Here is a 27,646-nt window from a genome sequence, read left to right on the forward strand (position 1 = left end):
ATGGGTTTCTCTCATGCCTGGCCATCTGACTGGTTTAGTCCGAAATTTCGGGACAGTGGGTCCTATCTGGTAACAAATAGAATGGGAAAGATGACTCAGGAACAAAGGGACAAGGCTTTTGTCTTATTGTCCCTTTTCAAAAAACCCTCAGTGCTCTTTATCTCACCCACAAATTACCTTCAAAATAAAGATATACTTTCAAAGCCTGGTAACCAAGGTCTGTTTAAGCTGCCCCATGCTACCTGTGAACATTATCTTGTTCTGTTCACTATGAGCCACGCTGTGCTTCAAGCAGGGGTCCCCCTACCTAGTTTCTTGCACCCTCATACCCGTCCCTGCTTCGGAGCACTTCTTGCTCCTGTCTGCTGCTGCCGGAGCGCTCGGCCCTTTTCCACTCTCAGGGCAGTGTTGTATATTCTTTGTCTTGTGCACAAAAATCAGCAGAGTCACACATAGACGATTCCTTTGGTTGCACAGTTGTGATAGTCCTTCCAAGAGATGAGATATACTTAAAGATATTTAAAAATAGATTTTAAAAAGTCTTAAGCTGATTAAATAATATCAAAGTGAATAAAATAAAGAATGTGAGTTTTTGTCCATGGCTACTCCATAAGGTTGATCAGTGTTCTTCTTCCCAGGCATTAGTCTAGCTGTAGAGAAAGAAACTTGTTTTCCCAACTATGACATTACATTATATATTCTGTTCTGCAACTTTAAAGTTTTTCTTTCATGTACCATTTCCTGAACCTCTTTGCATGTCAGTACATAGAGATGACTTAAAAAAAAAAAAAATCAGTTGGAGAAAAGCCTTGAGCATATTTTTTTTCTGTAGGGGAGAGGTCCTGCTACTGATGTACAAGAGCTGCAAGGAAAACTAATCTAACCGGCAAAGCAGGGATCCAGGACATTTCTCCGCAGGTCATCTTCCTTGGCACCTTTCCTATAACTTCTACTCCTGCTCTTAGGACAGGGACACTCCTAGCCCAGCCACTTTATAAGGAATCAGAGTCAGGACTGGGGGTCCCTCTGCCTGGAGAAGAAAACTTGGTAGTGTAGGAACACAGCCCTTGGGCAGGACTGGGGCATCCCTCTCCTTCTGTAGGCGCAGTGTTGCCTTCCTGGTCTTTTCAGAGTGCTCCATAACCGCGGTCTATCCAGCCGTCCTCTCTCGGCATCTCTTCCAGGGACCTTAATTTTCATCCTCTGCTCCCCACCCCCATGTTCTCTAACGTGCTGGCTTTTCTTGGTACCGAAGCTTTTTGGGAAACTATTTGATTCACAACAACATTGTTCAGCTCTCCCGTGACCTGATGACGAATTTTACCCAGTACCCCTAAGGTTGGTGTACCCAGATCAAAGTAGAAAGCTGTTCTGAATGACCCTGATGCGAAGCCAGGATGCCACCCACCTCCGCTTGCAGCCAGTTCCAGCAAAGTAGAAGACACGACAGGTTGAGCAAGGAAGCACGAGATTAGGTACCCAGCCAGGGAAAAATAACTCCAAAGGCCGAACTTCAAAACCGATGTTTCTTTATTTCCTGGCCGGTTTGGCTCAGCGGTTAGAGCGTTGACACCGGGGTTCGGTTCCCGCTAAGGGCACGTACCTTGGTTGGTTTGTCCCGGGCCCTGGTTGGGTCGTGTGGGTGGCAGCCACTTGATGTGTCCCTTTCACGTCTATGTTTCTCTCTCCCTCCCTCCCTTCCTCCTCTCCCACTCTATCTGAACAAAAACAGGAAAAAAAAAAAAATACTGCTCACTCTAGCTGGAATTCTTCCGTGCCGGACAGCGGGGTCCTGTAACCCAAAGATCAGCCCCCACCCTGGCCCCAGCGCGCCTCCCCATCACGAAATTGCCTTAAATGTTTTTGTTGTTGTTGTTGTTCTTGGTTTTTGTTTTGTATTTGCTCCTAGCGGGAACCGAACCCAGGATCTCGGGTTCCCGGGCGACACTCCAACCGCGGAGCCAAACCGGCCAGGGCGTGTTGTTTGAACTTTCAACGGTTCTGCACCGCGCTCCGCTCCAGCGCTCCCGTTGGCGGTCAGCGCGCTCGGGGACTGCCCGCGGCCTCTGTTCGCGCTGCAGCCGGACCAGCCGCGCGTCCCGCGGGCCTGGGGCCTGCGCAGTAGCACCCTTCGCGGTGCTTTCCCGTCGCCAGGGAGGCTCGACCCAGCCCCGCGGGCCCGGCGGCCTTGCAGCAGGAAGTCCCCGCTTCTGGCTCCCGGGCCTCCAGTTGCCGAGGAGGAGGATGTGAGCTTGCCCGGGTCCACCCCTTCCCCCCGAGGAGGACCCGCCCCCGGCCGCGCCCGCTCCCGGGCTCGGGGCTCCGCCCAGGGCCCCGCACTTGAACTACAGGGGCTGGACCGCGCCCGGCCCGAGCACTCGGCGGGTCTTCCTTCCCAGCCCCGGGCGAAGCCGGCCGCCGGCGCGATGCTGCTCTGGCTGGTTCACCTCGGGCAGAAGCTGCTGCTCTGGGGCGCGGTGGCCGCAGTCTCCACGGCAGGCGCCACCCTCATCCTCAATCTCTTGCAGATGACGGTGAGCTCCGTGCAACTGTGGCTGCACCTGCGGCCCATGCCGACCGTGGAGGGCGCCTACCCCTTGTTAGGACACATAAAGATACTGAAGATGGACGCGAAAGGTAAGGGGCCCTGCGCCCAGGCCCGCCGCATCCCCACCCCATCCCCACCCCGGGGCCGGTGGGCTCCTGGCCCGCGCCCGCCGCAGGGAGCCGAGGCACCTCCAGAAACTGGAGCCCGAGCCCCCGGCCGCCCTGCCCCCTCACCCCCCGCTCATCTGTCAGCCTGGAACACCACGACTTGGGCAGGCTACTGGGGAAGGGGGCGACTTTTTGCCCGCCCCCCCGTGGGTTCCCAATTCTGTCCAGTTTTCCCTGTCACCCGAAACAATTGCTGGTGCCCTCTGTTCCATATGCACTTTTATTTTAAGTAGAGCATAGAATGCAGAGTTTCTAAACTCGCGCACTCCGCCCTCCTTTTCTCTTGCCTTTTCCCAAACTCCTGGCTGCTGCTTTCTCAAAACCCCGCCTGTCTTTTCTTCTGTCTTGCCTGTTCAAGTCCTGAAGGCAGAAACACCTTAAAACTTCGTCTACCTCCCTGTCTTATATCTATCTAGATATCTATTGTCTATCTTTCTTTCTTTGAAAAATAAGAGACTCGAAATTCATTTGAGACCTCCCTCCCTCCAGAAATCACAAGACTTGACCACAACTTTTATTCCTCCTTGGCTTGCATCTGTTAGCCCTTCTAAGGAGGTTACATAATAACCACAAGTTATGATCTCAGGGCTTTCCCCGAAGTTTATACAAGTTTCAAAAGTCTTATTTATTAAAGAGTGGGTTGTTTTTTTGCCCTGGCCAGTTTGGCTCAGCTGTTAGAGCATCGGCCTGTGGTCCAGAGAGACCTGGGTTTGGTTCCCGCTAAGGGCACGTATCTCGGTTGCAGTTTGTCCCCGGCCCTGGTTGGGGGCACTTTTAAATTAGAAAGCTCTTAAAAGCACCTGACATTTGCAATCCCCCATGAGGGAGGGTGAGTTAGATTTTAGCACTTCATCTTCATGGGTTATAAATTGAGATATCCAGAATTGAAAAGATTTGCCCCAAATGACATATTTTAAAATGAGCCCAGAACCAGAACCCACTTCCCCCTTAGATTAATTGTTACAGGCATTTGCAGACTGAACATTAACTCCAAAGCTTGAAGGTTTATGTCTTTCCCACTTCTCCTTCTCCAAATAAAAATAATGCTGTCATTTCAACTTCACAGGAATATGATGAGGCCTCATGGGAGAGAGTTACCAAAATACTGAAAATGTTTCTGGCAGAAGAAATCCAAGTAAACTTTTCACCAACCAAACATCAATATGACTGATGTCACAAGTGATGCTTTAGTTAGATATATGAAAAACATATTTGTAAAAATTAAATCATGGCTAATACTAAAAGCAGAGCTTCCCTTCTACCTTAAGGCTTTATAGTATTAAAAAATAATTATGTAGAAATGTAGACCCCCCCACCCCCACCCCAACAAGAAACAATATATTTAAGAAATCTCATCATATTCTTTTGGGCGAATTTTTCTAAGAAGTGAAATCTCTAGCGAATAAGATCCATGTCAAAACAAACTGTGAGTTATTGCATTATTTAAAGAAATTGTCCTTACAGGTACTTCCCGAGTGAAGAGAATGACAATACATTGTCTTTCTCAAGGACACTTTTTAATCCATCAACAACTACTGCATCTTGGCATGAGACAAACCTTTGCTCAGTTTCCAGCTTTGTAACCAACTTGACTTTGACAAGTTGGTTAAAACTCTCTAAGTTAGAGTGTGTTCCCTTTTACTTGTAAAAGTAACTATATTCCAGTTATTTTAAGGATTAAATTGAATGCATGCATTTTCTAGATTACTATCTAAAACTTGATTAGAGTAAATTCTTTAATTGTCAATCATGCACTTACTTGAGGCCCTTATTTGCACCCAACATTGAGCCTAGCAACATTGGGAATATCCTCAATGATCCTTGTTTCTTATACAAGAGGCTGTGCTTTTTATTTCTTGGCTACAGTTCATATTATGGCCTCAGAAATCTCACTTGGAGTATTGCAGTTGACTTCCAACTAAGTTCTTGCACTCTGCTCTCTTTTCCAGTCCTTTATGTCAACACCTGCTATTGAAGCACCTGCTACCTTCAAACCACAGGTTCTGATGTCTCCGTCTTCCCTGTACGGTCAGATCAAGGCAGTCAGTTTATTGGCATGCCACATATATGTTGACACTGAAAAATTTATATATGCTACATATATATGTTTTTCACAGAAAAATTTAGCCAATTGTTTTGACTGGGTAACATTTTGAAACGGCGTGATGTAATGGTGACGATGGCACATTCTGGGTCTGGGTGCCTCAAGCACAGAGCCGGTCCCGCATTTACCAGTGCTGTGACACTGTGCACGTTCTTCAGCTGTGCCGTGTCCTCGGTGGGTTCATGATGCTGTGATCATGCTTCTCATCTGACTGTGGTGAGGTGTAAAAGACATAGGCATCGGAAACCCTAGCACTAGTCTGATGCATACTTACCCCAGCACAGCAAATAATATGACCGAATGAATGTCAGCCACGTTAGAAGAATCATTATTAGGTTTGGATGTGCCAAGACATGCACAAGCTTTAAAAAGATTATTACTGCTTATTCAGTATTGTGCGCAGTGGCCATCCCCAGCCCGGGCCTCTTCCCCACTGCACTTTGAGCCCGTGCCCTGAATCCCAGGGATCGGTGAGGCTTAGGGATGGATAAGGAGCAGGGAGAGACTGAGTAGGTAACATTTATAGACATTGAAAAAGCTGAAAAGTTTAATAGTTTGTGTTTCATGCCATGTCAATTTGTCTGTGGTGCCCAAATGCCCATGTTACAACAGCCCTGTCAAAATCTCAAGTGCCATGTCAGTAGCCTCACAGTGCGCTTGGGAGCAGTCCTGCTGCTGCTGGTTGGGCATCCCCTTTGCCTGGAAGAAGCCCTGGGGACCCACTTGCCTCCAAACTAGCCTGTTCTCTTTACCCTTCCCTACCGAGAGTTTACTAGCAATCTAATGAGACTTCTGCCTCATTTCTTAACCTGTAGTCAGTTCCCCAACCAAAACTCCAGTCCTCCCTGAACCTCATGTTGCCAGATTTTTTCTCTGAGTTCTGGACCCTGAACCCCACTCCTTTAGTCACTGTGTTTGCCTCCAGGTGGCTCTCACCAATATGGTTCCCTTACTGAGAATTTTGTCCTTGTTTGACCTCTCTGAATGCCAGGCTGCATTCTCCAGACTGGAGCCTCAGGGATTTCAACACAGAAAATGTTGACTCCCAGGTTGTCCTCACTACTTCAGTGTTGTTGGGATTCTTGGTCACCATCTCCCCACACCCAACACAAGGACCAGCCAAAAGCGAGACCAGGGCCCCTAACCTTGGCTGCATCAAATCCCCAGCTTTTTCCACCCCCAGAAGCTTCCTGTGGTCCCAAACCTCACACAGCTCACTGTTATTGTCCTAAAATACAACTCCAGTCATGTTGGTACTCATCAGATACTTTTAATTATTGTCTAGAGCCTCTCAAAGAAAAATCAAATTTCCAGAGCCTTCCAACACTTCAATCTCATCTACCAATGTTATCATCCCCATCCTATGCTTTGTCTAAACCTACAAGGAATTCTCAGACCACCATGCTTCTGCTTTGCTATTTTGCTGCTTGGTTTATATTCTTGTCCCTCTCCCTTGCTTCCCCTTGTCTTCCTACAAGAAGCCAACTCATTCTCCTATCCTCAAATGCCATCTCTTTCATGAAATTTCTCTAGTCCTTGCAATGAAAATTGATTACACCTCAGACTGAAACTTCTATTTTAACACCCATTTCATTTTATCAGATACCATGATGAGTTACAAAAGTAACCATCTCCTATGATTATAAATTCCTCAAGAGTAGGGACCTGGTCCCTTGGAGGTATATATTCCTGGCCTGTGGAATGCATGTATGAGCATATTGCATTTCCAAGGAGAAGTAAGGTGCTTCTATCATGTTCATTCTCATTTCTGGACATGTCACAGGAAACTGATTTGATTGACTGCCAAATTTCCCTATCTGATCCATACATCTTCCTCGATGCTGTGCAGTAATTTTTTTTAGGATCCTTTTTTATATTCAATATGACATTTTTTCTACATTTTTGTCATATTCCCAAACCAAATTCCACCTGCTGGGCTCTTGAGTTATAAGCTTTTTTTCTATACAAAGGAAATATAGACACAGCCAATTATTTATATATATTGTGTGTGTGTTCCTCTTTTGCAAAATATTTTTTTATCTCCCTCCAGCTTACTTTTTATTCTCCAGGTTCAGAATAATGGAACTCCCCCTTCTTTGTAAAATTTTGTATATTTAAATAATAGTAGAACTACAGAAAAGTTGTAAAAATACTACAGAGTTCACATATGCCGCCTACCCAGCCTCCTCTAATGGTGATATTTTTACAGAATTAGTATAATTATCTAAATTAGATCATTAATATCTGTCCGATGTTCTTAACAAAACTACAGCCCTTATTTGAATGTTACATTTCCCAGTAACATCATTTTTCTGCTCTAGGACTCAATCCAAACTCTGACATGGAATTTAGTAGTTGTGTTTGCTTGTGTTAACATTCTTCACTATTAGTCTTTTCTAACCCGTGATCATTTATCAGTCTTTCCACACAGGTCATGCTCCTGACACCTTTGCTGAGTCATGTACTTTGTAGAATAACTCTCAGTTTGGGTGTATCTGTTGTTTTTTCAGTTACGTTGAAGTTAGGCAATTTTCGGCAAGAATACCATACATGTGATGTTGAAACTTTTCCTCTAACATCAAGAAGATAAAGATACTCACTCTCACCCATTTTATTCAACATAGTATTATAAGTCCTACCCGGAGCATTAAGGCAAGAAAAAGAAATCATAGCCACTCAAATCAGAAAGGAAGAAATATCACCATGACATGATTGTTTATGTAGAAAACCCTAAATACTCCACCAAAAAAACAACAACAAAAACTGTTAGAATTAATAAATAAATTTAGTAAACTTGTAGGCTATAAGATCAATATACAAAAATTACTTGCATTTTTTATGCTAATAATGAACTATGAGGAAGAGAAATTAAGAAAACAGTCCCACTTACAATCGAATCAAAAGGAATAAAACGCCTAGGAATAAATTTAATCAAGGAGCTGAGAGTCCTGTGCGCCGAAAACTAGGAGACATCGAGGAGCAGTGTGCAATCCAATGCTTCCATTATTTATTTCTTTGCTCAAATGGGTCCAGTTTGGGATATTAGGAGCTCTTTCAGGTTGGCTCCTTGATGTTTCAACATGACCCCCTCATTTTTTTAGCACTTCTTTGTTTTCTGGCACCAAAATATATTCCCCTCGTCTTGTAGTTTTCTCCGCCTCAGCCCTGAAATCAATTCCTTCTCCAAGGGTAACTGGTTTATTTTATTGTAGAACAGTATTTAGAAATACTGAGATCTGGGTGGCCAACAAAGAACAGGGAGCCAACCTGGGAAGTCACATGACCAGAAGTCTTGTTTGGAGTATCACAGGAGACTTCACAGGAAAATCACGTTTAAGATCACATTGGAAGAATAAGTAAGTTACTAGACAAAAAGCAGTAGGAGTAAGAGTTTCCCACAAAGAGTAGAGAGAGGTTCTGTAAAGGCTCTGAAATATTTGAGAAATTGGAGGGTTAGTGAAACAGAAGAGTTTACTTTCAATTATTTTTTTCTTGAGGTAACATTGGTTAATGACACGATATAAATTTCAGGTGTACAACAGTATAACTTGATATCTGTATACTCTATTGCGTGCTCACAGCCAAAAGTCTAGTTTCCATCTATTACCATTTGTTTAACCCCCTTGACCCATTTCACCCTCTCCCCACTCTCGTTCCCCTCTGTAATCACCATTCTGTTGTCTGTATCTACGAGTTAGTTTTTGGTTTGCTATGTTTGTTCATTTGTTACTTTTTTGTTTTATATTTCACATATGAGTGAAGTCAGACATTGCCCTTGTCTGTCTGACTTATTTTACTTAACATAATACCCTTAAGATTCATCCACGTTGTCACAAATGACAATACTTTATCTTTTGTATGGCTGCGTAGGATTGCATATATATATATATATATATATATATATATATATATATATATATATATATATATCACATCTTCTTTATCCATTCATCCATTGATGGACACCTGAGGTTACTTCTTGCTTTCATGTCCTGGTTATTATAAATAATTCTGCAGTGGACATTGAGGTACATGTATCTTTTTGAATTAGTGTCTTCATTTTCTTCAGATAAATACCCAGGAGAGGAATTGCTGCATCGTATGGGAACTCTCCTCCCAGTTTTTTGAGGAACGTCAATACTGTTTTAGAGAGAATGGAGGGAGGCACCTATTTACCAGGGCTGGAGAGACAGGACAGGTTCTCCTCCCTGTAGACGAGTAGCCTGAAACGAGACCTGGAGAAATTCAGCAGCCCCAGTGTTCTTGGGAAAGGCACACGGTAGGCTCACCAGAGACATCCGCAGTGTTGGACATTTCACAGTTAACCTGATTGCTGCATATGTATCATTCGAAATTAAGTTAAATTAGCCTCTTAATCCATTCCTCAATCATTTAATAAGTACTGTGTGGTTTACTTTCAAGATGTGAAAGATCTGGGGGATATTGAGTGAGGTCCCCAAAGTAAAAAACCCAAAAAGACAGAATCAGGAACTTATTGAAAATTAAATATTTTCTCCTAGGTTTTTTTCAGCAGATGATTACTGTGTCTGAAAATCACCGACATTGGCCACTGGTAAAACTGTGGCTTGGCCCAGTGCCAGTAATAGGCATGTATAAGGCAGAAGTTGTGGAGGTGAGTCTGTGGGGAAAATGATCAATGTTCCATTGTATATTTGATGGTGTGAGAATCTCATCAGAATTAATATGGTGAATATGTTTTTATATTTAATCGAATTCAATACATTGAGCACTTCATTAATGTCTTAGGCAGTATAAGTGTCATCTAATGCTTTCTAGGTATAGACTGAATTCTGGAGAGAGTAGTAGCCACTACATGTTTACACCTATTTGTTATCAAGTAATATATTTGTTCTCCTTTTTTGGAAAGTCTGCAGAAGGATATAATTTAACAGAACCATAAATAGATTATTCCCTAAGGTGAATTCGTATCATCTGCCAGGCACTGTTTTAAGATTCCAAAAATTTAACACTAATAAAATATGAGTGTTTCTCTCAAGATGCTCAGAGTCTCATATTATGTCCATTATACTTTTATTATTCTTAGTTGATTTTCCTAAAAGAGAAGACTAATCTGATATTAACAGGGCAGATATTGCTAACCCATGCTATAGAAATTACTCAAAAAATTGTTTAGCTTTCACTTATTATCATGACTTTTGGAAAATTATCTTGAGGTTTGATGACAAAGGATTTGAGTCAGGAAGTAAAAATGGGATAAACAGAGCTTCTCTTCATGGAACAAAATTAAAAGTAGAATTTTCTAGGGAATTGGACTGGTATATATCTTTTTAGTTATTGTGGTAAAACTGTTAGAGTTTCTCTGGTACCACACTGCAGAATCTACTGGTCTGGAGGAGATAGCGAGAGGACCACAGAGAGGACTTCAGCCTCTGCGGACTTAGTATAAGTGGGTTCAGTATACGTGGATACAGATCTGTCCAATGTAGAGATGGGGCAAGAAACCTGGGGAGCATTTTGTGCTTAGTCCTATACACCCATCCCTTCTGCTTCACTTTGACTCCAGGTGACTCAATTATACCAATGGCTCCCAATGTCACTCATATCCTGGAGACTCTCAAATGTATACCTCTAGTATAAACCTTAATCCTGAGTTTCATACCTGCTTTCAGACTATGGCAACTTGAAACCTCCAAATCCACATACCTGATAATGAACTTGTGATTTCCATCTCCATAGACGTGGCCATCCTTAGATTCACCTGCCTCCTCTTCCCTCACTCCTACCCTCTAGAAATGACTCTACTTGGTTCCTAGTTCATGGCAGGAACCAGGGGTCTTGGACATTTTCCTTTCTGTCAACCCCATCTAGTCTCCCAGATTGAGTGACAGTCCTATGTTCAAACTCTGAATTTCTTTGAGTCAGGGATGAAAATGAATCACAGAAATCGTTATGAAATGCTTAGAAAGTTTTGTGTTCTAGCCAGCTATTCTTATAATTTAGATTGTTGTCATATCTGTATCTCTCAATTATTATTATTTTTCTCTTTCTAAGGTAATATTAAGTAGTGCAAAGCATATCGACAAATCCTATATGTACACATTCCTAGAACCATGGCTTGGCCTGGGACTTCTTACAAGGTCTGTCCGGGTAAATTTGTAAAGCTATCTCACGTGTAACTTATGTCTGGCACTGACACAGGGGAGTCTTCCTACAGCAAGAACATGCTCTCAGGTTGCAGGGAGGAGCTGGGAGAAAAGGTTGGGTGGTAATAGGCCTTTGGCAGACAGTCGGGAATCCAGGGTATATAGGAATCTCCACACAGTGTTCAATAATGATGACCACCAGTGTTCCAAGAAGGCTTAGAAAGTCCTGATGTATAAATGGAGTAAAGCACAGGGGAGTTTTGAGCAGGGATGTCTTGAAAATTCAGTGAAAAAGACAGTTATCCTCAGAGAAGTCAATGGAGCTCAGTAACCTCAGACCTGGAGCTGCCATCCAGGAATAAGACTCCACTGACTGAGAAAGAGAAAGCAGGACCTTGGTGGGGACTTGGGAGAATTTGAAGATGACAGAGATCAGAGTAGTCTCATGGCACTCATTGATCTTCAGAGGGTTAAGATTAGATGGGGGGAGGGGAGGGTTGTAATTTTTAGAAACTCAGAACCTAGAAATTTAGAAAAATATCAATCATTTAGAAGGATAGCTAAACTATGCCCATTCTGTAACTATATATGACTCTTTCCTTGTCATTCTGACCAAAGCATTTGAGAATCAGTAGGTTTAGCTGTTGCAGAAGAATTTTGTTCTCTTGACTGTACTTTATTTGTTTTGGATGTTGCTCTTCTCTTATTTGTAACCATGTATTGTATTTCTAGTACTGGAAACAAATGGCACAGAAGGAGAAAAATGATAACACCCACTTTCCATTTTACAATTCTGGAAGATTTCTTAGATGTCATGAATGAACAAGCAAATATATTGGTTAAAAAGCTCGACAAACATGTTAATGGAGATGCATTTGACACTACTTTTTACGTCACTCTTTGTACCTTAGATATAATCTGTGGTAAGTTTCATTAATTTGTTTCTAGAACTATGGTCTAAACATAAAATGGCCCAAAGAGAAAATAACATTTCACTGGGGAGGCAAATGAAGGGGTTAGGAAGGATATTGGCTTCTTCGGGTGGTCCCACTGCTGGAATTAGCCTCGGGACAAGCAGCACCACTCTGCTAGGCTCTGGACAGAGCCGTCCCAGAGCCCACGCTCCCGGACGGGCAGAGGGAAGAAAGAGCAGAAACAGGGAGTAGGAGAAACAAAAGGTACAAGAGTGAAAAGGGGAAAGGAACAATTCTACAATATGTAAGAATACATGTCTTCTTTCAAGTGTTTGCTACTGGAAGAAAAAAACAAGATGTGTGCATGAATTAAATGGTTGTTTCTCACCTGTATTTTGCAGAAACAACTATGGGCAAGAATATTTCTGCTCAGATTAATGATGATTCTGAGTATGTCCGTGCAGTTTATAGGTAAATGGAATCCTTCTAATTATTTTTTTAATTGTTACTGATTTGGGTTTTAAAAAAATATTGCTAATACTTTTTTGTCTGTGTTGTATCTTTTTCATTGTTTCAAAATGAAACAATCAACCTGATCATTTAAGCATGTATTTTAACAGTAGAGGAGTCATAAATTATGGCACACCCTGATTATGTAGTAATTTTATTTTATTTTATTTTGTACGTCCCCCTAACGGGAACCAAACCCGGGACTCTCTGGTGTGCAGGCTGACGCTCCAACTGCTGAGCCAAACTGGCCAGGGTTATGTAGTAATTTTAAATGATTATATTATAATATACTGAGAGATTGCAATAAGATGCCTAGTGATAAAAAAAATAAAACAATTCTTTTTAGCATGATGACCACCAGGTACAAAAAAATTATTCATTGAAAAAAAAGAAAGCTTTTAGAAACTATACCAGAAAGTTAGCTGTGATTATTGTTTTGTGTTATGTACTTCTCTTTCTTATTGTTTTTCCTATTGTTGTTATTAATTCTCTTTTCTGCACTGAGTGTATATTCTTTTAAATTAAAACAATCATTTTTACTTTTAGAAAATTGTTTGAGATTACTCAGCTATTAAAAGGCAGGGCCAAGGTTTCATTTGATGTATTCTACCTTTAAGTTCACTGCTCATTTCATTTCATTTTAACAGATATTTATTGAGCATATATAATCTGCCATTCATCGCACAAGGTACTGATTAGTTTTATAGTGGCCTACAGAACAGAATAATAGAAGACAAGCATCAAAACAAATAAATAAAAACGTATAAATTATAATAATTACTTAGAAAAAAAATAAAGTTGATATTCAAAAAGAAAATAGTAATAAGTACCACAAATTGAGTGACCAGGAAAGGCCTCTTTGCAGACTTGGCCTGTACGCTGATCTCAGAGGAGGCGATCAAGTCCTGGTCTTTCTGCTCTGTCACTGGAAGTGTTGAGGGAGGGACCCTGGACAGTTCTGTGACAGATGGATATTTAATGAGCATTTTTCTGTAGGAGAGGACAACCAGTTGTTTTCGGTCACTCCAGAGGAGTGATCAAACAAATGAGTGGACATTAAACAGGCAGATTTCATCCCACCCTGTGGTACAAGAGCTACAGGCAGCCTGGGGAGGTCTGGAACTCCTCCAGGAGAAAGAAGCAGAGATCATGTGGACAACTAGTAAGGGTGTTTTGGAATGGATTTTTCATTCCTGTTAGGAGCCCATTCTGTTTTTAAGCTTCCTTGTATGTGTAATAACCCATGCTTTCATTGTTGAACATAAAGCATGGAGCTCTTAGTAGGCTCTAGGATGAATTATCTTCATTGTCACACATTACCCTCATTGTGTGGCTCCAAACAGGTGCTCAAGTAATGCACATTTTTGATGTAGCAGCTGATACATTTGTATCCTATTTATAGGATGGCTGATATAGTACATGAAAGAATGAAGAAGCTTTGGCTCTGGCCTGACTTTCTATTCCTTCTGTTTAAAGGATGGAAACCCAAAAGGACCCTACAGATTTTACATAATTTTACCACCAGTGTAAGTTGTCGATTCTTATTGTGATCAAACGTATATAACATAAAATTTTACCATGATAGCCATTTGAAGTGTACCATTCAATGACATTAAGGGCATTAAGAATGTTGTGCAACCATACCATTATCACTTTCTAGAACTTTTGTAAGTGCATGATTTCTGTTTTGTTAACATACCCAGTGTAGGCTCATGGAGCCTGTATCTCATAAAAGTTGAATAATAATGGGAAAAAAAACATAGGTAGCATGGTTAATTTTAAATTAGGTGTTCACCAGATATTAATTTAAGCACTTGCAAAATGTCTGATACTGTACAAGTTCTAGAAATACAGTAATTAATGTTCCCTACTGGGGGATGTTGTCTACAAATAAATAATTGTAAAATGTAATCTGAGCTATGATTGTTCATTAATAAACAGGGTGCTGTATTAAAAGAATAAAGACACAAGGGTCTTCCCCAGAAGAGGGGGTGGGGGGGAGAGATAAAACACAGAACTTATATGCATGTATACATGAACAATGGACATGGACAACAAAGCTGGAGACAGGGCGGGGAAGGAGGGGGAGGGGGGAATCAGTGGGGGAAAAAGGAGAAACATCTGTAACAAAAATAAATTAATTAATTTTAAAAAAGGACACAAGGGTCTGTGTCATAAGAATCTTCTGGAAAATGTTTGGATTAGACAGTGGTTTTCAAATGCAAAGGACATTTATAGCAGCATCTTAACTTGGAAAAGATAAAAATTAACTAGATATTATGATTTAATTGGTTTATTTTAAATTTATTTTTTAAATTTATCTTTATTGTTGAAAGTATTACAGATCCCTCCTTTTTTAACCATTGGTCCCTTCCTTCCTATCCCTCCCACACATCACCCCTACCTTCACCACACTGTGATCTGTGTCCATTGGTTGTGCACATGTGCACAGCCAGTCAGAGAAAGACAAGTATCACATGATCTCACTTATTTAATTTTTAATGACAAGGAGATAGTAATGTTTTGGATATAGGATGTCAGTCTTGGTGTTAAAAATGTGTTTACGAGCCTTGGCCGGTTTGGCTCAGCGGTTAGAGCGTCGGCCTGCGGTCCGGAGAGACCCGGGTTCGGTTCCCACTAAGGGCACGTACCTCGGTTGCAGTTTGTCCCCGGCCCTGGTTGGTCATGCGGGTGGCAGCCACTCGATGTGTCCCTTCACGTCGATGTTTCTCTCTCTCTCTCCCTTCCTCTCTCTCTCCCTCCCACTCTATCTGTACAAAAAAAAAAAAAAAGGAAAATATCCTCGGGTGAGGATAAAAAAAAAAAATGTGTTTATGAAAAGGCAAAGTTCAATTGATAACATAAATGTAGATAAAAGTGCCTAAGTAATTATATTTACTCTTTGCTAAATTTTGGTTTAAAATATGTTGGCATTGCTTCCTCACAGTGAAGTACTGCCTACCACCTGCAGATCAAGTGGTTACCGAGTCACTAGCTGTTAGATGAACGAGATGTTGGAGTGAGTTGCGCTCAGTGTAGTTATTGCCTGGCAATAGGCAAATGGTGAACAATTTGTATTTTATGGGTATAATTACACTTGTCTTCAAATTTCATGCCTTAATATCAGTATCAATAAGGAATGAATTCCAAATTGGATGGACAATATTATTCATTTAATACTATTGAAAATTGCTTACTGAATAAAAGAAGACATGGTGTTTATTCATTCAACAACTATTTAATGAACATTCTTAAAATGCCAAGCAGTGTTCTAAAGGTTGGAAATGTATCAATGAATAAAGACACATTTGCTGCCACATTGAAATTGGATGAGAAAGACACTAAATAGCAAATACAATGCCAGGTGGTAAGTGACATGGAAAACAAATATATAGGCTTAGGAACATAGTGAATGTTAGGGTCTAGGGTAGCAGTGACCAGGGATGGTCTTTCTGATAGTGTGACAATGGGCAGCAGAGACCTAAAAGGAGGGAGGAAGCTAGTCATGCTGACGTCTTAGGCAAGAGCATTATAGGCAGAAGGAACAGCAAGCATACAGGGTGATTGTTTTCTCCAATACAACATGTAATTACAGTGATCTATAATTAGTCTATTATATAATGTTTGTGTTCTCTTCACCATGCCAACTTTTTCTCATGTGCTCATTCAACTTTCTGGGGCCCTATTTAGTAGACTACTCTATTCCCATGTTGGAAAGGCTGCAAAAATAGCCCTTGGAAATTATGTATTTGTTTGACATTAAATTTGTTTCTAAAAGCTTTGTCAAATAATGCGCTGAAAATGTTAACAGAAAGCTTTACTATATGTTCACAAAAGCCTAAGTTATTTTTGAATTAGAAAGAACCGGAAAGGCTTAGGAAAAAATCAGTTAAAGAAGCTAGAATATTTTCCTAGGAAAATGTATTACTATGTCATATCAAATGCCAAATAAAAGCCTGTGGTCATTGCAATCATACAGGTCATTGTTGAGCGGGCCAATGAAATAAAGAAAAATGAAGAATGTAAGAGTGATGACCGGGACATGCCCCTCTGCAAAAGAAAGCGCAAGGCTTTTCTTGACTTGCTTTTAAATGTAGTTGATGATGAAGGGAACAAGCTGAGCCACGAAGATATTCGAGAAGAAGTGGACACTTTCATGTTTGAGGTATTTGTCACTGTCACTTTCAGGTACCATTAAACAAATGACAGTTTCTGTTACATAACATGAAACGGAGCTGTTCGTGGTTTTTGCGAACCTTGGGAGTTAGTTTGCTAAGGATAAAGAGCCAACACCAATGCTCAGACACGTTTAAGTATTTAACAGTAAAGCTGGAAATAACATGGAATACCAATAATCATTTGTAGCAGCCTTTTAAAATATGTTGGGATTCTTGGTATAAGGGCTTATCTGTTCTCAATTTTTTTTTTTTAATTTTAAAAAATAAACAATTTATAGGAATTCTTAAAAAAGCTTTTAGCCTTTTTTAAAAGCCTAATCACATTTTAAAGTAGCTTGCTATAGCTGAGGAGGAGTCATTCTATTATAATAAGAAATGACAAGATTTAAGACCCTGATTAAGTACCAAGTCAACTTTCTTCGAAGGAAGCCTAAGGCTCGCCAGGCCTCTCCAGCAGAGGAGTCCCCAGAAATTGCTGTCCATTCTCTATGCTGCTTCCTACTTCCTTTTAATCTCCGAACCCCACAAGTCTGTTTCTTCACTCCCTGTTTTTTGTTTTTTTTTCAATTACAGTTTACATTCATTATTATTCTGTATTAGTTTCAGGTGGACAGCATATTGGTTGAACAATCATATACCTTACAGAGTGATCTCCCCGATATTTCAAGTACCCACCTGGCACCGTACCATGATATTATTAACTAAATTCCCTGTGCTGTAATTTATATCCCTGTGACTGTTTTGTAACTGCCAATTTGTACTTCTTAATCCATTCACCTTTTCCCCAGCCCCCTAATGCCTTCCTGTCAACCATCAGTCTGTTCTTTGTATCTGTGATTCTGTTTCTATTTTGTTCTTTAAATTCCACATGTAAGTGAAGTCATATGTTATTTGTCTTTCTCTGTCTGACTTATTTCACTTAGCATAATATCCTCCAGGTTCATCCGTGTTGTCGCAAAAGGTAGGATTTCATTATTTTTTATGGCCATTCGCTCCCTCCTTTTTGAGGTTCTAGACACGGGCACTTAGCTACTGCTATGAACTGCCTAACTAAAGAAGATAATAGGAGCCCTCCAGTAGAGAATTCAACCAGTTTTTTATTCTAAAGGAATTTCTGGTCTTTACATTAAAAGAAACACGTGAATTTTTTGCAAATAAAATTCTAACTATTATAAAGAGTAAATCTCTCAACATATGGCTTACCAAATGAAGATAAAGAAATGGTTTTATAAAGCACCATGGGGAATATCCTGGAAGTGGGGGGAGGGAAAGGCATCAGCAGTTTTCATTGGCAGAATGCATGCACTGTGTTTGCTCTGCCCATAGCCGCCTGGGCACAGCGCCACCTAGAGCAGAAAGGCCTGGTGCCTGTAGCAGGAAGAGAGCTGTGTGAAGCGTGGGCGGGTCTGACTTCTCCTGGGTCTGTGCTGACTGGCCCTTGGAGATAGGTCCAGTCATTGCAGATCTCTGTCAGTTTCCCTATGAGTCAAATGGAGAGATGGATTGTATCCGTGCTTTTAAACTTCTCTTTTATTTTAAGCAGAGCATTTTATTGAAAAGAAACATTATACAGAAAATGGACATCTAATTAGCTAAAAAGTGGAGAGGTGTTAAGCGTGTAGGCTCTGGGGCCAGATCCCAGCTCTAACCTGTACTAGAGGTGTGGCCTCGGGCACCTCCTCTCGCCAGTACGCCTTCCGTGTCCTCATTGTTCGAGTGTGGGCCTCGAAGAACCGTTATGAGGGTTAGATGAATGATTTCTAATGTGCACCGAGAATCGTGTCTGACATTCCTATGTGACAGATATCGGCTCTTATCTGATGATCAAGTGGCTCATGCACCCACACATGCGAACACACACTCACACGCGCACTTACGCACGCACACTCATCCACGCACACGCATCGGCTCATACACACATCTACACATACACACTCATCTCCCCCCAGTAACCTCTCACTTTCATAAAAACAACCAGACTAATGATCTCTTCCTTCTTGCTCTAACATTCTTTGAAAGTCTATGTTTCTCTTCTTTGCACGGAACAGGCCGCACAGCACGTGTCACTGATACGTGACCTCCTCCTAAGGCCGAGGCCGGCGCTGCGCCGCCCCCTCCAGGGCGCCCCGGGCCGCTGCTGCCCTTGCTGCCCCCGAGCAGACAAGGAATCAGGAAGTTCAGCAGCTTCCCTTCCGCGTTCGGGGCAGGCTTCCCCTCGAAGGCAAGAACAGCATTAAACACTATTTAGCAAGAGCACTGCCTTCTGTGCCTTTGGGACACAGTGAGTGAGATGGGCCAGCTTGGTCTGGAGTTGAGTCATTTCTGTAAAGAAATCGCGAGCGTGAGCAATGCGGAGAAACCGGTATCAGAGACTTGCACACTAGGTTTTAAAAAATTGCAGGGAAATTCTCAGCAAGTCAACTTAGGAGCCCAGACAAGTGCTTCAGAGCTTTCTGCCCAAGGAGGAACGGTCACAGTGATCGCGGGGTGAATGGAAGAGCAACGGCTGTACTATTATTTTTGATATTCCATACTTTATTTTTTTTTCTTTTTTCTTTTTCTGAAGAACGTACTGTGTTTGCACGTGGAGTGAGTGTCCTGGTGAGACGAGGATAGGAGATCGGGGCCAATGCCTACGACCTCTGGGCAGAGAAGAAGGTGGTCCGGGTGTTACCATTAGTGTTAGAGCGGGAGCCTCCTCACCGCACACCCTCCAGCTCCGGGGGTGGGGGGGTGGGGGGGTGGACTCTGCTTTGTCCTCGGAAGGTCCAGGGGTCCTGTTCTTGCCTCTGCCGCCCGTGAAGCTGTCTGGCCCTGGGAAGGTCATTCAGCATCTTTTGGGGTCTCAGTTTCTCATCTCCAAAGGGTGAATAGCAGTATCAAGTCTTCCGTGGAGTTTTTGTGAAGAATGATTGAGTTAGTTTCTGCAAAGTGTTTATTAGTTTATTAAAACTTGGCGAGATTTAAATGAGGCTATTTAGCAATATGTCGATGTGGAGACTATTTCTCAGAACCACACGTGTGTGTCCTGGCGTCCAGCTCAACAGGTAAAGCCTGTCTTACGGAGGGCGGAAGTGGGGAAGTACGGAGAGGGCTCCTGGCTCAGGAAAGGCGGACTTTCCTTTCCCTAGAACAGTCTAGTGCATGGAGTTCCCTTAGGATGGCTCTTACTGGCTCAGCCCAGCTACTTCTCACCAAGTGTGTGACTCTGTAGTACTGAAATGTCCCTCTAAGCAAATGCATCCACTCTGAAGGGATTGAGTCATTGTTTGTCTCTCACCAAGGTAAATACTGTACAGAATTAACATGGTAGGTTCTGGAGTCACATCACAGCTGTCAAATCCAGAGACAATTCAAAACAGAGTTAGCAGCCCTAACCTTCTCAGTAGAACTCTGCTTTTTACACTGGTGTTTTTTCCTCTACATTTCTAGGGCCATGATACAACCGCAGCTGGAATAAACTGGGCCTTATACCTGTTGGGTTCTAATCCAGAAGTCCAGAGAAAATTGGACGATGAACTTGACGAAGTGTTCGGTATGTCTGGTCCCTTTACTAATTACACTGCAGGTCTCAGTTCACTGAAGCAAATGTTATTCGTCCTCATTAAGAATGAACAATAGGCCCTGGCCGGTTTGGCTCAGCGGTTAGAGCGTCAGCCTGCGGTACAGAGAGACCCGGGTTTGGTTGCCGCTAGGGGCATGTACCTCAGTTGCAGTTTGTCCCCGGCCTGGATGGGTCGTGCAGATGGCAACCACTAAATGTGTCCCTTTCAAGTCGATGTTTCTCTCTCTCTCTCTCTCTCTCTCTCTCTCTCTCTCTCTCTCTTCCTCTCTCTCCCTACCACTCTATCACAAAAAATGGAAAAATGTCTTCAGGTGAGGATAACAACAAAAAGAATGTACAATAGGACCTGCTCTAAAAACCCTGTAATAAGCAGGGAGGCTGCCATATGGGATCCCCTCCAGGACCAGTCTCCTTTGCAAGACCTCATCCATTCATTTACAAGCATTTGCTAATTGCCTGGCATGTGACGGCACCAGGCTAGATGCTGGGACTACACTGATAAGTGCTGCTGTCCTCAAGAATCTCACTGATTCATCGATGAGGCAGACACTCTATACAAAGCATCAAGTCTTGGCTGTGTACTTGAGTGATGTGAAGAAGGTGCTACTGGGGCGCAGAGAAGGGCAGGTGAAGCTAGTTAGAGGGGTCAAGGAAAGCCATTTCAAATAGGAGTGTTTGGGGCCACAGATGAGAGAAGATGTGGGGTCAGCTGATAGGACATAACTTATTTTGTACAACCAGCAGCCTGTAGGTGAGGAGTCCTGGGCTGATGCCAACAGGGAGGTTGTGAGAGCCCCGGGCTTACTCGTTTTTCTCTCTGTCATTCACCATCGTGGCTTTTGGTTTCTTGATTGTTGTTCTGAGTCTCAAGTTTATCTTTAAGGCAAGAAGAAAGGGGAGATGGGGATGAAGGATATATTTGTCTCCTTTGGCTGCTGTCACAAATTCTATAATCTGGGTGACCTAAAACAACAGAAATGTATTCTGTTATAATTCTGGACACCAGAAGTCCCAAATCAGTATCTCTGAGTTAAATCAATGTACTGGCAGTACTGCACTTTTTCTGAAAACCTTATGGAAGAGTCCATTCCTTCCGCTGGCTGCCAGCATCCCTTGGCTTATGGTCACCTCACTCAAATCTCTGTCTTTGTCTTCACATCACCTTGTGTTCTGTGGATGTGTGTCAAATCTCCCCTTGCTCTCTCTAATGACATTTGTGATAGCATTCATGGCCCACCTGGATAATCTACAATCATCTCTCCATTTTAAGATCTTTAACTTAATAAAATCTTCAAGAGCACCTTTTCTCAAATAAGGTAACATGTACAGGTTCCAGGGATTAGGACCTGATCTATTTGGGGGCCATGATCAACCTACCCCAAAGGGACTGTGCACTGTGCCATCAACTTTACCCTTTGTTGAATCAAATGTCACATGGCTTCCCACGGCTGGAAGGAAAAAGGTAAAGGTTGGGTTGGCCAACCAACAAAGTGGTATCTTGATGGATTTTCCTAGAGAAAAAAAGTGGGGAAGGAAAAAAGGAGTAGATGGAAGGCATTCTAGAGAGAGGGGTACCAGATGTATGATGGCAGAGTGGAAAATTTGAAGGTCATATGAACAATAAAGGACAGGTGGAATTCAGAGTAGTTGTTAGGATCTATCGAGAGGCGAAGCTGGAAAAGTAATTTCGTGTTCAGATTGGGTGAGGCCTGGATTGTCATATCAAGAGGAAAGACTTTATTTTGTAGAATGGAGACCAAACTTCTTGGCTCTCTTTCAGTCATTTTATTTTTTCCGTATAAATTTGAATTCTCTCAGATTGCCTCTGGTGGGTAAATTTGCTATTCTAAAAACTCCCGGGTTCTGTCGGAATGTGCTCACGTGTTTGTATTCTCTACAATTTCTAGCCCCTTTCAGGTCTCACAAATGCTTTTTGACCTCCCATAATGAGTCACGCCATTTTTACTAGAATTCTTATTCTGCTGCTTCTGGTGTTTTTTACTCATTGTGCTTCATTTTTCTTCTACCCCCAGTATTAGTTCTAAACATTTCTGAGCAACTGACCTTTGTATATTGAGATGTAAGTATCAATTCCTCCTGTTATTTTTTTTCATTGAGGTAAATTTCACACTTCATTGTATTGTAACAAAACAACAGGTACATTTTCAGTGTTTAAAACTGAACATTATATTTTCTTTCCAGTGAAACAAGAAGAACATTTAAAATGAACAGGAACAAAATTATAACAAAGAATGCCCATTCCAATATGATTCTAGAGGTTCACTGTCCTCCCATCAAGTGGCAAGGCTCAAATCATCATTAGAAGAGAATTTTATTATAAAAGTGTCATCTTGCACTGCAAGGAAGTCCATTTAACGTCACAATTAAACATACCACAGGAGAAGTCATGTTGTCAAAATGCCCACTAAGTCAATCCAAACACCTCAAATCCACCTCTCCCTGACCTTCTATAAACCTATTTTTAAAGTAAAACAAAACATTTTATAAAGAGAAAGTAGACAGAGATACATTGGGAAATGCTAACTGCTCATGTTGACATAGACACAGTGTAATCTGTGAGCTCACAATACAGAGAAAGTAGGGGAGCTAGTGCTCTGTGCGGTGCTACTCGGGCTGAGCCTCTGGCTTCCAGCCCCCAGCAGAGCTCAGGGAACAGGAGGGTGTTCTTCCTTCCCACGGAGCATGGTGGCATCCATTCCACAGTGTTTGTTGAGTCAGGAAGGGATAAAAACAAATTTGGAACAGAAAGGGTTAGAGATTTCTTTCCCGCTGAATTCTGCTCAAGGTATTTTCCCAAAATAAGTTGAGGACCAGGATGTAAAGGAGGGAAAAGAGGCTTCGAGAGCAGAATGGTTGTCCATAAGAGGGGGAAAAGAGACTGTAACTTGCTCCCCGTGACTGGGGAACGTTTTTAAAAAGAAGATTAGAATCCATTGGTGTTCCTTCGTCATCTTCGTCATCCTCATCAACTTCGCCATTGCTCTCTTTCAATCCTCTTCTCCTTCTTTACCCCAGCATCATCTTCTTTTCTTTCTTCTCCTGCCCCGTCTTCATCATCCATATCAGGAAACAAGCAGTAATGAGTTGGATGTTGCCAACTATCACCTTTGGCGATCTCTCCCGGCTTATCTGGATCCGCATCCGAATGGCTATCAACCAGCAAAGAAGCACTTTTGTTTCTCACTCTGCCTCTTCCTGTTGGCTTCATCCTGCACTGGGCTTGCAAAGTTAGCATCAGCTCTTTCCCGGTTACTGCAGTGGTCTTTGAAAATGCATCACCACTCGCACTCAGATGAAATTCTTTGGAGAGGACTTTATTTTCAAGTGAAGGGTTTTCATCAAAATGAAAATCTGTTCTGTGACCTGATTTATTATCTTTCGATTCTGTCACTTCAACTCTGGTCAAATAACACAGTGCCTTTCCATCCATCTCCCCCAGCAGTGCAGGCTTAGAGATGGTTGACAAATGTGGTTACTCAAAAATGTGAGATTTTGGTGAACAATTCCAACTTCTTCTGAAAAATAAACGGCTGGCAGAGTTTGTTACGTGTCTACCTTCAGATCTTCTCGTGCCTGTTCATTGAGTCGGTCTGTTTCCTTTCTTGCTTTCTCAGTCGCGTCCTGCTGTGCTCTCTCTCCCTTTGGCAAGTCCAGAGAGGTTGATGTCTCCCCTGGCCTGGAGGCAGGAGGCAGTTTTGATTTCTTTCTGAAATGGGAAGGGAGGATGTCTCGGGCCATGCTATGGGGAGAGTCCAAGAATCTGACCCAAGAGAAGATGCGCTTCTGGAAGAAGCTCTGAGAACTCAAAATTGCCTGGTTCAAAGTATACTACAGTTCAGTGCGTTCACAACTGTCACCTTTATCTAATTCCAGAACAGTTCAGCAGCCGAGAAGGAAAGCCTGTACCATGAGTCACTGCTCCCCATTGTCTCTTCCTCCAGCCCCTGGCAACACCTAATCTGCTTTCTGTTGCTGTGGATGTGTCTACTCTGAGTACTTCCTAGAAATTCAGTGATACCATATGTGACCTTCGTGTCTGGGTCCTTTTACTTAGCATTATTGTCTCGTTTTATTTGGACGATCTATAATATTAAAATTTTACTTTAGCTGTTGGTATTTAATATTCAGTATATTGATTAACGTATTCTTTTTTGGCGTCTTATCTGCCAAGCCCAGATAGTTCCTTCATTTATTTTATTTAACATATTTACTTTAATCAGGGAAGTCTGATCGTCCTGCTACCTCGGAAGACCTGAAGAAACTTAAATATCTGGAGTGTGTGATCAAGGAGACCCTTCGTCTTTTTCCTTCTGTTCCTATGATTGCCCGTAATTTCAGTGAAAATTGTGAAATTGGTAAGAATTTTTTAATTAAAGTAGCAGGGAGAGTGAATTTTCAAGTGTCTGTCTTGCTCCATTCTCATGGTATCTCAACTTCCTCCCAACAGAGGGGTATAGTCTCCCGAAGGGCTGCCAAACAATCATCATCCCATATGCGCTGCACAGAGACCCCAGATACTTCCCAGATCCTGAGGAATTCAAGCCGGAGCGATTCTTTCCGGAGAATTCATTGGGGCGCCATCCGTATGCGTACGTGCCCTTCTCTGCTGGGCCCAGAAACTGTATAGGTTTGTATTCATCAGAACTGGTTTGTCTTTCCAGGCGTACATGGTAGTGGGTTTCTCACAATAATTTCTTTGAGATACAGTAATGTCCATACAAAGTCTTTTTTTTTTTTTTTTATCCTCACCCGAGGACATTTTTTCCATTTTTTGTTCAGGTAGAGTGGGAGGGAGAGAGAGGAACAGAGAGAGAGAGAGAAACATCGACGTGAAGGGACACATCGAGTGGCTGCCACCCGCACAACCGACCAGGGCCGGGGACAAACTGCAACCGAGGCACGCGCCCTTAGCGGGAACCGAACCCGGGTCTCTCCGGACCGCAGGCCGACGCTCTAACCGCTGAGCCAAACCGGCCAGGGCCATACAAAGTCTTTTTAAAAAAAAATAGTTGTTTTATTTTTTCTCCACTTTGCTATGACTGTCATGAAGTCTACCAGTTTTCTAGGACTGGCGTAGCAAAGGGCCACCGACTGGGAGGCCGAAACAACAAAGCCATGTCTTTGCAGGTTCTGGAGGCCGGAAGTCCAAGATCGAGGTGTCAGCAGGGCTGGTTTCTTCTGAGGCCTCTCTCCTTGGCTAACAGGAAGATGTCTTCTCGTGTCTCCACACAGTTTTTCCTCTGTGTGCTTTTTTAATCCTCACCCAAGGATATGTTTTTATTGATTTTTAGAAAAAGAGAAAGGAGAAAGAGAGAAATATTCATCAGTTGCCTCTCGTACATGCCCCAACCAGGGACTGAACCCACAATCCTTTGGGTGTACAGGACAACACAACCACCAACCGAGCCATCCGGCCAGGGCTGGGTCTCTTCTTTTTATGAAGACACCAGTCAGACTGGATTGTGGCCCACCATAATTTTAATTTGATCGCCTTTCTAAAGGCCCTGTCTCCAACTGCAGTCACATTCTGAGATACTGAAGGTTAAGAATTCAGCATCTGAATGTGGGGGGAATACCATTCAGCTCAGCACAAAGCACCATCAGTCTTATGGTAGAGATTGAATGTTGTAGATTTTGGATTGACGGAATATACTTTATATCATAGACAGCTTATTGCTAAACAATCAGTTTGTTTAACCTGTGCTTATTACTTTTAAGAATTGATTTTTTTCAAAAACCAAAACAAAGAATGCTTACCATAGCACCAGCTGAAGTATTTAAACAAAATGAGTACATGTCGCCAGACATTATAAACACATTTGGCTTTATATCTCTGGCATGTTATTGTTGATGTCAATGCAGGCATGGGTGACATGAGGCCTGGTAACGCTAGAGGAAATTACATTGGAGGCCCAGTAGGACAGTATTCTTGAGTACTGGTTCTCGTGTTTCAGTGAGCCCAGGATTCATCTGGGGTGCTGCAGAAATACAGATTCTTAGCCCCCTCAGCTACTCACATGCACCAGGTGGGAGTGGGCAGGGCACTCAAGAATCTTTATTTTTAGGAAGCATCCCGAGTGATGCCAATTCCCCCAGGGCCTACTGTGAACATCTAATATCGCTTGCTTCCTCTGATAGAACCTGTTCTTTCTCATATTTGAGATATATCTATAATTAACATGATGTTATTTGCATTAATTTGAAGGTAAAAGATTTGCCTTAATGGAAGAAAAGGTCGTTCTTTCCCGCATCCTAAGGAATTTTTGGGTAGAAACCAAGCAAAAAAGAGAAGAACTTGGTCTAGTAGGAGAGCTGATTCTTCGTCCAAGTAATGGCATCTGGATCACGTTGAAGAGGAGGAACACAGAAGAACCCTAACTCTATTATTGGGCTGTGCTCTTATCATGAATAGGGTCTTCCTTTAAGGGAAACTTTGTATTTACAATTTGTAGATCATGAATTCAATGCTGCTAATCCCTAGACCTCATTTTTTCTTGTCCCCACTTACCTTGAGGTCAGGTCTACCAGAGAGTTTTTATATTTTCATCACCACCATAATCTTACCCCTGGTCTTGATCCCAAAAGGAGAGTTAACTGATGTCTGTACCCAAATAAAAATATAAGTTTCTCAACAGAGGGATCCACAGGCCAATTCAATTTCAATTGACAAACCCAAAGAATATAAATTAGTTGAGGTTCCAGAATTTTTTAAGGTATTCTTGTTGACTCAAGAACACAAATATACATGTATACATATACATTTAATTTGAAAAGGATGAGTAATTAAATACTTAGACTTGTGTTTAAGTTTTAAAAATTAGATAAATGTCATCAGTTATGAGAATAGCTATTATTATGATACATTGCAGATTTTATTAAGGAAAATTGATCATTTATAAGTTGACTTATGGGTTCTTTTCCTATTTCCCTTTTAACTGTGTACTTACGGACTTTGTTTCATTTCATTCTACATAACATCACAATTATCTTTATGTGTCATATATTATTAGGAGAGATCCCACTTGGTAATCTCCAATCCCTCACAGTGCCTCATATGGTTGATTAATGGCTTTTGAAGCTGCAAACACCTTAGACCTTACCTAGTTATACTGCTTTTTGTTATAAATAAAGGAATAAGATCAATGAAAGTTAAGTTTCCATCCAAAGTCATACCACTAGTGGGTGACAGGGCTGGAAATAGATAGAGGACTATACTCTAAATCTCTCAACTCCTAGCACAGTATGTTTCCACTACAATATGCTCTTTCTTTGTGAAACTCAGGCCTGTAACTGGTATGTCATTAGAACACAGATCTTCTAGAATTCTTCCATCATTAAGGAAAAGAGAAGCCACACATGCATATTTAGGAACTTCGTATTGTCTCACTTAGTTTAGGGTTGAACTGCCAGGAATTCAGTCCTCCAAAACACCTGTCAAGCTGATAACGGACGGACATTCCCTGAATTTTAATTCCATTAACATTATCTCTACTCCCTCACTCGGTGACTTTAAA

The 27,646-nt window shown here is 42.0% G+C and overlaps 1 protein-coding gene and 1 pseudogene across 1 annotated transcript; one reads left to right on the forward strand and one right to left on the reverse strand.

Annotated features, from left to right (window-relative positions):
* Positions 1–27,646, forward strand: LOC118623007 (cytochrome P450 4V2). Its single transcript, XM_036250588.1, has 12 exons — positions 1–55; positions 2,023–2,637; positions 9,340–9,452; positions 10,853–10,938; positions 11,677–11,867; positions 12,260–12,329; positions 13,771–13,894; positions 16,348–16,533; positions 19,979–20,081; positions 24,353–24,487; positions 24,580–24,759; positions 26,338–27,646. The coding sequence occupies exons 1-12, from the start codon at positions 1–3 to the stop codon at positions 26,508–26,510; spliced, it is 2,031 nt and encodes a 676-aa protein (XP_036106481.1). The 3' UTR covers positions 26,511–27,646.
* LOC118622544 lies at positions 23,098–23,870 on the reverse strand (annotated as a pseudogene).

Source organism: Molossus molossus, unplaced genomic scaffold (assembly GCF_014108415.1).
Source record: "Molossus molossus isolate mMolMol1 unplaced genomic scaffold, mMolMol1.p scaffold_m16_p_9, whole genome shotgun sequence".
Classification (NCBI taxonomy): Eukaryota; Metazoa; Chordata; class Mammalia; order Chiroptera; family Molossidae; genus Molossus; species Molossus molossus.

Excerpts from the sequence above, each read along its gene's own strand:
- LOC118623007 (XM_036250588.1), top strand. The coding sequence starts at position 1 with ATGGGTTTCTCTCATGCCTGGCCATCTGACTGGTTTAGTCCGAAATTT. Across the intron at positions 2,638-9,339 it reads ACTGAAGATGGACGCGAAAG|GTTTTTTTCAGCAGATGATT; the intron begins GTAAGGGGCCCT and ends ATTTTCTCCTAG. Across the intron at positions 12,330-13,770 it reads TATGTCCGTGCAGTTTATAG|GATGGCTGATATAGTACATG; the intron begins GTAAATGGAATC and ends TCCTATTTATAG.